The sequence below is a fragment of the Sinohyriopsis cumingii genome, chromosome 1, assembly GCF_028554795.1.
Source record: "Sinohyriopsis cumingii isolate HCF-2022 chromosome 1, ASM2855479v2, whole genome shotgun sequence".
Lineage (NCBI taxonomy): Eukaryota > Metazoa > Mollusca > Bivalvia > Unionida > Unionidae > Sinohyriopsis > Sinohyriopsis cumingii.
Window position 1 is genome coordinate 98,137,991 of NC_142961.1, and position 12,132 is coordinate 98,150,122.

Here is a 12,132-nt window from a genome sequence, read left to right on the forward strand (position 1 = left end):
AATCTGATACGACTGCACCAACTCTCACAACTCTCACAGCCACCAATACGTCAGCAGCAGCGGTTACTTTTACCACTACTAAAGTAGCAACAGCACCAGCATGAGTAGGACTTAATTGTGGAAACTGATTAAGAAGGTTACAACTGATGATGCAAAGGTCATCATTTTTTATTATTAAAAAAAACGAAAATGGTCCTTTTCAGGGCCACCTATATCTCTTCAAAAGATATACTACTATTCAGTAGTTGCCAAATCAAGTAAAACTTAATACCTGCATGAGACAATGTATCAGTTTGTGAAGATCTTATCCATACTAAAAGAAACCAAATCAAGTCAAAGAGACACTTACATTTTTCTTTAATAGAAAATTCTTGTGAAATTACAATCACAATGAAAATACATAACACAATACACAGAAGTCCACTTTGGGTTTTTCTTTTTCTTTCACTGTCTGTATTTTTTTTATTTTTTTGTTATTATATTTCTTTGAATATCTGTACTGCATGGGTTCTTCGTTTACTTCGGTTCTTCTACTTGGGTTTTAATCTTCTGAATCTGTTGTTGAATAACTCTTTGCTCCTTTTCCTTCTTCTAGGAGACTCTGAAGATCAATGTCCGTTTTTTGTGACAATAACAACAACAGGTATCTTTACTATTCTCTTTTTTTCTTATTGTCCTAGAGGTTTGTTAAAAGTTGTGAACATGTTGGAGCCCAATGTCCTTTTATCTGACAATCATTGCAAGAATTTTGCCTTATTTGTCGAGTGGATTAGTCCGTAATTGTATTGGATGTGTATCTTCGAGTGACTATCTTTCAGTCATTCATACGAAGCGCGATTAGCTGTGTGTTGCGACTCTTCCGTATTCACAGACTGACAGCTAAATGAATATATTTTCTTAGGGTCATCACACACACACACACATACACAATATATATATATATATATATATATATATATATATATATATATATATATATATATATATATATATATATATATATATATATATATATATATATATATATATATATTTATATATATATATATATGTGTGTGTGTGTGTGTGTGTGTGTGTGTGTGTGTGTGTGTGTGTGTGTGCAAGGAGAGAGTTTGTACCCTGGAGAAATAATACTTTAGAATCAAAATCAAACGATCACACCTTCCTGAGGAGAAACCAGAAGAATGCAAAGACGGCAACTTTCGGTTTCGCCTCATGCGCTAAGTAAAGTGCTAGCACAAATGTAAATAGTGATTTGGAAGGCGACTTGAGTGATCCTGAGCCAGCACCATTTACCTTTACTACAAGACCGGGAGAGTCAAAATCAACCAAGAATGATCGTCGTTCCATATCGCCTCGAGGTTTTTTCACATTCGAGAGATCCAAAAGCGGACTTCAAGAAAATTTCCAGCGACAGCTTACACGAACACGTTGAAATCAAAAGAGTTTAAGTCTCAAGTGCAATCAGAGAGAGAAATAAAGAGTCATTACAGATTCATGTGAATCATGACCCGAGACTTTCAAATGACAGTGCAAACTTACAGATAATGATCGTTTGAGACTATTCATCATCTGGATAGAGTTTAGTACATCTGTGGAATTAACACATTCCAACATTATTGAAAATATTCAACACGCCCATCAATCAATTGACGAGTTTAACTTGATCGATGGAAAACCCACTCTTCGCTTGATACACGTCTCACCTTCAAGAGGTAGCGGACCACGCAAAGTTAATTGGTGAGTCATATCTTCGCAGAATCAAACTAAGTATCGTTCAGATTAAAAAATACCAAAATAAAACATTCTTAGCCTGCACCATCGTTGCGGCTGGAACGTATCCGGAGAAGAATGATACGGCAAAATGGTTGAGGATTTAAAATTCAGACAGAACAGAACACAACAGCGGAGATAACCAGAATTCCTCTTGCAGTAAGCGATCTTTTCTAGAGACTGTGTGTGGAGTTCCTGGGTTACAAAAGTATGCATCCCTTGTGCTTCCAGAAGGAGCAAAAAAAAAAATTTCTTTGTTCGTCTTGCAAGTGAGCCTTTGTCAGTCCAAACTGTTACAAACAATATCGAATGAAGCAACCAAAACAAGAAAAGAAAGGTGCTTGCAAAGTATTGAGTGTGCTCCGCTTTTGGACATCTTGTTCGAACGCATATCCCAAGGTCTTACTTTTGTCCACGAAAGAAAAGATGCCGTTTTGTGACCAATTCGTGGACTTTAGTCATCAGTATTATATTAAAAATATTAAAATTAATTTGAGTTAGAATTAAAAGACGAGCAGAACAATAAAAATAAGTAACGTGGATTTTTTTAAAACTTTGAATCTTCATAAGAAAATGGATCTCACGTCTTTGATGTGTGCGTAGCTATGGTGCCTGTGACAAGTGGTGCATACATTAACCTATATTTCTTTCATGGTCCAAGTTGTAGTAAGATCCTAGGTGGATGAGAAAAGATCTCTCGTAGCTCTCGTATTCTGAATCTGCCGAATGAATTAAAAACCCTACCGACGTAAGAGGAAACCGAGCGTTACTGGAACTGTCATGGACATGATATGCAATTTCTCATTTCGTTTGAAATTTTATTCAAGACATGGCAGCTAAGTTCAAACAGTACCCATGAATGGAACCAAAACCATCTATATAAAAGTGGGAAACGTACAGTTTCAAGATTCCATGACTTATATGGCTATGCCTTTGTGTAGAATGCCTAAAGAGTTTTGGGAGAGTTTGGAATGACAGAAATGGTTATGGTATTTTCCACACTGTTTCAATACGGAAGCTAATGAACATAATATGCTCCCGCATTTGCCTGACGACCATAATGGTTGGTACACAAAGCAACTCGAAGCATTGTATGCTTGGTACCAATCTCACTTTTCAGACCCTTTTCGTCTTCAAGAAGAGATGTTGAAATATTGCCGATAAGATGTGAACATTTGACTACTATGCTGTGGAAAATTTAAACAATTTTGGATCACGGAAGCATTAATTCCTTGAAGGAAGCCTCTACCATCACTGAAGCATAAACAGTAGTCTATCGAAGTTGTCCATGCCTGAAAACAAATTACCTACTGTACCCCTCAGTCATATCTCTCCAACAGCCGTCGATACTCCGCTAAAGCTTTGCGTTTTCTAAGTTGCTTGTGTGGAATAGAATACAAGTGCATACAGCACGCTAGAAACAGTGCAGGAAAGAAAATGTAAAGTATTGTGGATGTATGAAATTTTGAATACGAACCCATAAATCGTCTACGAATTTGAAAACTATTCATTTCACGGATGCTCAATATGTTTTCCTCCACGAGACCTGAAAAATTCTTTTTCAGAGTTCACCATGGAAGAGTTGTGTGAGGATACCTGAATTTAAATTGCCAAGGACGCCGCGTGATCCAGGATTTAGGCTCGTCATCTAAAATTACAATGCTGTGGATATATAATCTTTAACTCCACTTAGCAGTTTATTTGGAGGACGAGCCAGTGCGACACGCTTGCTGTACAATGTAGACGAATCTCAAGGAGAACAAATCAAATAGATCGACTTGTGTTCTTTGTATCCCTGGGTGTGCAAATATGCTCGGTTCTCACTGGTCACCCTGATATATTAAAAGAGCACATCGACGTGTAATAAACTCATAAATACGAAGGTTTGATTAAATGCAAACTGTTACCACCAGCGAACTTGTACCATCCTGTTCTACCACATCATTACCAAGAAAACTCAAATGGTTTCTTGATGCCGTACGTGTGCTGAAATGTGTAATCAAGAGTAACTTTGTGGCCACAATTATTAAGAGCGCGCTTTGAAAGGAACGTGCGTGAGAGTCGACTTGCATCATGGTCTTCATCGTGTATACAGAGTATTAAAAATATAATACTCCTCTACCTCAGTGTAATAGGGTGTTTATGGGTACAGCGTGTATGATTAAATACTCGTTAACCATTGTCGATTATTAGATCTATGTGTAAAAATAGAAATTAAAGTTTCTTTTAAACCAGCGTAATTTCTCTTGAATTCCGCATTACACTGATGAATACTTTCCTGCACTTCCGCGTCTCTACTTTGGAGGGATGTTTCCCTACATGCCTGTGCTTAAAGCGTGCGTACGTCAGTTTCGTCATTCATTATCGATCCTGTATAAAATAATAATGGATAACCAGCACCTCAAAGTCGGTAACCTTACCCTGGCTATGAATCTCTTGGAGAGAGTGCAACACCTCCTACACCTGGTGGAATATTTAAAGATCTACCAGATCTACTTAAATTCAGCGAAGAAGCTCATCAAATAAGTAATAGTTGAGCAAATGGTAAAGATAGAGGCAGCATTGGCGAGCAGAGAAAGAAGAATCGCCTAAAGAAGGAGAGGGACTTTGAGTGCAAACTGTTAATGGATAAAACTCCTAGAAGATGAAGAAATGGGTTGAAAACAATTAGATTCCTGATGAGAGAGCCAAATACTGAGAGAATAAAGCCAGCGAGCCTCCTTTTAGGCTGATTGTCTCCGTCAGAAGATCAATGGAGTATTAAGATAAAATGTGCCCTTGCTGCCGACCCCGATCCTAGATTTGCAATTAACCTGAATATCCGTAGACATCAACACTCCAGGACAAACCTAGCGACACGTTTTCAGGGTCACCCAGGTCTCTAAAAAAGACAGATACCACTCAAAATTATTAAAGATCTAGTTATGTTATTGTGTGTGTCTATGTGTATGTTCATAGACAAAGAAAAACGTACATTTTAGCCACTTACCCTTGCTTCTGTAAGATGGTATGTTTGTCTGTGCTTATGCTGTGTATATTGACATTCAGAAGCTTGTCTTCCTTTGTGATTGTATGATGTATGAGTATAGTTTCTATAAATACCCTTACCCTTTCTTGCTCATGTGATATTATTCTTGTAAGTATGTCAGTATAGCATGTGTATAAACATGTCTACCCTTTACGTAGGACAGCAGGGTGTGTGATGGATAGTATCGTATATCGGTGCTGGATAGTAGAAAGTGTGTGTGTGTGTGTGTGTGTGTGTGTGTGTGTGTGTGATATAGAATCTATGTTGGGGTTTGGGCCGAGACAAGGAAATCTCAGTCAAGTGTTTATATTATTTGTCTCCCCACGAGGCTTACCCGAGTGGGGAGACATATAATATAAACCTGCGACTTGAGATTTCCTTGTCTCGGTCCAAACCTCAACGTAGATTATATTTCTCACCCAATATTTTCCTTTAAAGTAAAAAGAATTCTGCACTAGTGTTCACGTCCAATGCGGCGCATGAATGTAAATATGTTAATGATGGCTGTGGTGTGACCGTTGCGTCCGAAGTACACAGTTTATACGCGTGAGCAAAGAAAAATAACAACATAAAACGTCGAATAATAATGACGTATTATCACATTTAATATATGGATGTTATATGAAATTGACAATAAATAATTAACATTTATTACAAGAAACTGTTTTATTTCCATCAGTTCCAATTTTGAAAAGTTATATTGTAAATAATAAAACGATATTGGCTACTCAGCTCTACTGTAGTTATACTTAGTACAATCTGTAACGAACAGTAACATCTTTCTTTAGATTATTCATGGGTAATTAGAGTTCTGTGTCACTATCTTATATAAATAGCCTTTTTTTGGAGGAGGAGGTGAAACTGTGTGACATACTTGTGTTGTCCTTAATATTGATTGTAAAATTACCCCCGTGTATAATAATCATCCAAAAACGGACTCCAGCGGATAACCATGCGCTTAACTTTGAAGTTCGCGGATTCTTTGAACATTTATTTTTCTGTTCTGGAAATATGGCAAGTGCTACTGTGAAATTTGCTTATGGATTAAGATATTGACAGATAAATGATTCCTTCTGGCTGGTAAGTGTATTATTTGTCTTTAAATGTTGTAGTTACATTTTTGATTCAACCGGGGCACAATGGAGATGATTAACAAAATTAGAATAAAGCATGTTTTATATAACACATTTCTAGCTGTTACTAAGTGTTCCGTAGTTGTTAAGAGAGTTGGGAGGCTATGAAATGTATAGGTCTATAGTCTTTACAATTTTATCATATCTGTAGCAGACATTTTTCAGGTCAGCGTCATTAAATGTAGCTAACAGTATATAATTTGTTTCACACAAAGTATTTAAAACTAGTCAGGTAGCTTTAGCTACATTTAATGACGCTGACCTGAGAAATGTACTGAGCTATGCCTGCATATAGATAAAATTGACCATGCTGTGTGGAACGAAATAACATAATACCAAAAAGTTCGACATCGTGTGCGTTTGTGTCTTTGTCTCTCTCGAAATGGTTTTTATTGTCTGTTCTCAAAGATGGATTTACCTTAAGTTACTACGTTTTTGTTATAGATTTGTTGATGTTGTTGTCGTTTGATTTTAGTACAACTTCGTCAGGCAGAGCAGAAGACAGCAAGGTTTTCTTTTTTTTAAAAAGTAGTTCTGAGCGCGTGAACACCTTGACTGTCTCAGTCTCGACTGGTCTGAGATGACTAGACTGAGACAAGAAAGTAAGGTTAGCAAAACAAGTAGATTTCTCTGTCGCATGGGTGGGAAAATATGTCAAAAGGGCTATTGCTAGATAATAGGGTGTGTTTGCTGGGTAATATATCCAAAAGTAGATGCTGAATAGTAAGCAAACAATGTGTTGGGTACAATCTGAACATTTTAATATTAGCATCACTCTCGTGCCCCATACATTTTCAACAAGGAAACTGACTATAACTAAAGTACAATATGATTTCACATTCTGCCCCTAAGTGGCCTCCAGATGTTAATCCTATGGACATTTTTAACTTTGGATTTCCTGTTTTGCCCCAAGTGGCATCCGCGTGTTAATCTAATAGCGTCATAGTAGGTGCCCTTTATGCTCCCATGTGTCCCACCTTACCGCTGATCGAGTAATAATGGATCGATTGCCTGATCACTAATTTGTTTTTGAGTAGGACATTAATTCATATCGTGTTCCTTTCTTTACATAGATAATTATTTTCCTGTCAATCTTAATTAATGCTTTCTGCATTTTAAGGTCTTCGTTATGAACTTACTTAATTTCAACATTAAAGGAACACGAAAGTTCCACCGCAGTGACCTAAACGCAAAACTTAAACGGGGTGACATACGGGCAAGGTAACATTTTAAGTTTTTTAATTGACATGGCATACGACTACACAGTGATGACAAAAATGAATTATTAATCACCAATGGAAAACATAATTCACGAAGAATTTTGTTCCTGCAAAATCATTATCTTAAATATGTAGTTTAAATGTATTTATTTTTAGTGGAGTGTTTAGAAATATTATATCTGGTTGGCTAAAATAAGTAGTTATTTAACTGCCTGTTCCAATGTTATTGTTGATATAAAAGCAGTATGCAGTCCAGTTTATGCATTGCTTATAGTTAGAATCTTTGCATTACGGCACACAAGTATTAAAATTCATGCATATGACCGTCACGGGACCGGAAAGTACCATACCGACACAATTTCCCTTACCAGACATCAAAATGAACGTTTACATGGGTATTCTGGCGGTGAGTATAGTCGGAGGAACGGTCAAACAAAGGCGTACCATTTTGTCGTCTGTTTAGCAAAGAGCCAACCTATTTCTGGCCCAAGATTACAAAACAGATATCGTGACAATGCATTAAAGGATCTTTTGTTTCATATATCAGCCGAGTGGTAAGATAGTCGGAGGAACGGTCAAACAAAGGCGTACCATTTTGTCGTCTGTTTAGCAAAGAGCCAACCTATTTCTGGCCCAAGATTACAAAACAGATATCGTGACAATGCATTAAAGGATCTTTTGTTTCATATATCAGCCGAGTGGTAAGATAGTGCATTATTTTTTCCACCTCGAGGGTATGTGCGAAGTGTGGAAAGAGAGGAGAGGACAGGGACCAAGATGAAACGTTGTCTGAAATTACGTCTTCAAATTGTGTATTATCTTATTATTCTATCTGCGGGCTTTCTTGGCGCGAAAGCGGTTGCAGATTTGGACTCTATGGAAACATTCCTTAACAGTTATGGATATGCGGACCTGATACCCATTAACGATTTTACAGAAGCAAAGACGGTTTTCATGGATATGCATCTGTACTCTATTAGTGACTTTGATGCTGTGTCTGGACAGATACATATGGCCGGGGCGTTGGAACTTTCATGGGTTGATGAAAGCGTCAGCGACAGTTTGACTATAAAAGATACACCAGTAACATTTATGTGTTTGAATAAACACGTATGGACGCCAGACATCGTTCTACTTAATGCAGTCGACACCACTTCAAAAATAGGTGATTCCTCTTCAGTTATCCGCTTTACGTATCCAAGCATGACAGTTCGTTGGAAACAGAGGATTATTATCAAAGCTGCCTGTAACCCGGATGTAACCTATTATCCCTTTGATCAACAGACATGCACAATTATCTTCACGCCTTGGAATTACGATAATACAGAATTACAACTCAGCTTCAACTCTTCTGAATGGCAAACTGATCAATACGATGCCAATGGGGTCTGGTCCGTTGTGGAAACCAAAACTGAGACGGCGGTAATTGATTCTTTATCTGTAAACAAATATACAATAACCATCCGGCGCCAGTCACTATACTATGCTTTGAACATCATTTTTCCAATTCTTCTATTATCTATAATAACAGGATTTGTCTTCCTTATCCCGGCTGATGCAGGAGAGAGAATGGGGTACAGCAGCACATGTTTCTTGTCCTTCATGGTCCTTCTACAGATGTTGATGAGCTTTCTTCCCCAAACTTCGTCCCCCATGTCCACATTGTGTGTCTACATCATTCTGATGATGATGTTCAGTTCCTTCAGCACAATCGCCACGTGTTTGATGCTTCGAGTTCATCTGAAGCCCGCCGAAAACAAGGTCCCGAAGCCACTTGTGATCTTCATGCGGGTCATCAAATGTTCCATCTGCAAAAAGCGCTGCAAATCTTGTGCAAAACGGAGCAATACTGTCGACATACAAATTGAGAACGTGGATAATCCCAGTGAAGAGGCGAATGAAGAACACGAAATCGACTGGAGAAGTGTAGGAAAACTGTTGGACTTTTTCTTCTTCCTCCTTTTCCTTGGAATACAGGCTGCACTGACTGTATTTTTCTTGATACCACTCGGAACTCGATATTTGTAGGATGCTGATTTGTAAAAGACTATCATGTTAACTTTAATTGTGCTAGGGTCGATGATGATAAAGGTGTTGTAAAACAATAATAATTCCTTTAGATGTACTTGATTCAAGGGTATGAAATTTTAAACTAATTGATCTAACTAATTTAAAAGCAAAGTAGTTGTTTGGTCTACATAATAATGAATACCGAATGTTGTTATTGTGTTACGTCAGTTTTGTTTTAACAGACAAATGATGTGTGAAATATCAGGGATATCAGAGTAAATATCATTCGTCGGATACATGTTTTATATCCCCGGTAACAAGCAAATAGTCATGGGGTATATAACCCTGATACGATTGTGCAGATCTCTAGAACTAATCTAACAACAGAATTAATAAACGTTCGGTGGCCTCCAAACACGTTTCTAACTATCCTGTGTTACTGTTTTTGTTTCCATTCTTTGGTTTCTAACTATTTAAAAAGACTTGGGACTCTTGTCTTTTATATTTTGTTGAGCGGTTTTTGAAAACAAAATACGTGTAATTAGTAAACGATGGGCGATGTATAAATACCGTATAATCTCACCTGCTGACCATTTACTTTGTTTGCTTTGGGGGGGGGGGGGGGCGAGAGACGCTTCACCTCGTCAAAATAGCTTTGAAAAAATACTCTTGCTCTGATTTGTTGAATTAGATCCATTATATTAGATGAGGAAAAAAAATTATCTTGAGGTTAAAGGTCTTTTGTTTTGTTGGTTTTTTATCGGCACTTTCAACACGTTCTGGCTATATCTTGCCGAGGAAAAGTGTTTTTCCCAAGGATACACTGAACCATCTGACCCGGTCTAGCCTGGACGGGTATCGAACCCGCCACTCTTGGATTGTGGGTCCTACGCTCTAGCAATTTTGCTGGTGTGAAAGAAACTCCCAGCCTTTCCCCAAATAATAACAAAAATTAAAACTAAAACATGTTTATGTTCTAGTAAGTTAAAATTAAAGCTGGACTGATTTTGAGATTCGAGTTTGTATGGTAATAAACCTCAAAACTTTCCCTGTTCTTATTAGTAGACGTTTCGTCCATATCCCATATACAAACTGCAACATAAAGCAGCCATTTCGCTAGAAATGTTCATCTTTTTCTCCTTACAATACTTTTAGATCTCCTTGGCCCATTTAAATCTCTATGAACAGCCGTTAAAAAACCCGTGTTACTAGTGTAGTACTGTAATCACTTATTAGTAACATCTTTTTAGACCAGTTTGAAAGTAATCAGCCAAACCCAATACTACCCATTTTATATAACGATGCTGCACTTTCTGATATTTCAGCAGCAGATTTCTTTTTCAGGTATTATTAAAAGGCAAATTTTATTTTGCTTGGTTATGTCATTTTAATCCGAACGATTTGTTTGCCTTTGTCATATATTTACTTTCTTTAATAAATGTGTTTCTGTATTCTGTATTTCTGAAAGTAACCAAGTTGCTTTAGTTAATACTAATTGTTCTCTTCTGTCGCCTTTTATATCCTTGTGCCTTTTCTTTTATTAATGATTAATTTTTTATACCTCAAACACCTTTTCAAAACTTACCACCATTCTTCCTGAACAATCTTAATAGGGATTAGAGAAATCCTTGACCATGAATTTTGTACGTTCTTAATTGTTATATGTACATTTAACATCTGTCAAACATCCTACAGTGTTTTTTCTTCTTTTACCTGAAGATAATTGTTTTCAAATTTTGAAACTAATCTGTTTGATACAATTAGTTTTTTGCTTCCTACAAATTAGAGTAATAATGTCCTTCTCAAATTATTTTCTCCCGTCCCACCCGCATAAAAATATAACGGCTGGACAAGCCAGATTGCCCTCTTCTGATCGGTTCAGTCCGCTTTAGATATCACTTGTAACCACTGGTGTATCCTACGGATGCTTGCTCCTGGGATGAAGCTTCTGTGGAAAACAATGGTTTGAAAGCAAACGACTAGTTTACATGAACAAAAAGGAACCCTTTCTTTTAGCAATGATAGTAGATGGGGTACTGAATGTTACCCAGCCATTTTGGTGGAGCTGCACATAGTTCAAGGCATATCTGATACTGCCTGCTGAAGCTAAAGTGACTAGGAAGCACTTGTTTGAGTGCTCAGTCACAGAGGCTCAAGTGGTATTTAATCAAGCCACAGCAGAACCCATAGAATATTCTGTTTCAGACAAAGAGTAAAGTCTTTTGTGGAAATAAACCGATATTCTTAAAAACCGATATTATTAAAGACTCTCTCTCTCTCTCTCTCTCTCTCTCTCTCTCTCTCACACACACACACACACACACACACACGCACAGCGAAACTTCTAAATATTAAAAAACCCTTGAAACCAAAATGTTAGCGTCGTCTGGTTTACTAAGGGTTTTTCAGTGTGAAAAGATTTCTTATTAGCACTAATCTGACTCAAGAGAAAAAACGAAATTATGGGAGAATATATGCGTGGTTAAGAAAGCCAACCTTAAGAAAGCTTTTTATTTTAAATAACATTTAGTGTAAAATTTGTTGAATAACATACATTTCCTGCGAAAATCACATCCGATGACATGAATCAATATGAATAAATGCAGGTGTTCCACATACGTACAGTCCTCGTCTCAAGACATTTTTTAAAAAAAAGGAATCGGATACTTTGATAACTTTACTACGGGTCTGGTAGAATTATGACTGTTAACCTTTAACATTTAAATACTCTGTGTAATTCATAGTGTTCCTACGTCAATTTCGACCCGTATTTTGTCAATGTAGATTTTGGCACATACTCCTTGATCAGGCTGGTTTTGGCCTGTAGTGATACTTTAATCATGTGTCAAATGAGTCAAGGATAGTTAAATACATACATAGTCATAATTTCTTTCTTCCTTTACATTTTTTTTTAATTAAAAAATCTAACAATATTGGTTTGTTGCTACCAGTCGACAAAACATGCCTG

General features: G+C 37.1%; 1 protein-coding gene across 1 annotated transcript; it reads left to right on the plus strand.

Moving 5' to 3' along the window:
• The first annotated feature begins 7,853 nt into the window (after positions 1 to 7,853).
• Positions 7,854 to 10,615, plus strand: LOC149807410 (acetylcholine receptor subunit beta-type unc-29-like). The gene has a single exon (XM_089966487.1). The coding sequence runs from the start codon at positions 7,932 to 7,934 to the stop codon at positions 9,180 to 9,182; it is 1,251 nt and encodes a 416-aa protein (XP_089822613.1). The 5' UTR covers positions 7,854 to 7,931; the 3' UTR covers positions 9,183 to 10,615.
• The last annotated feature ends 1,517 nt before the right edge of the window (positions 10,616 to 12,132 follow it).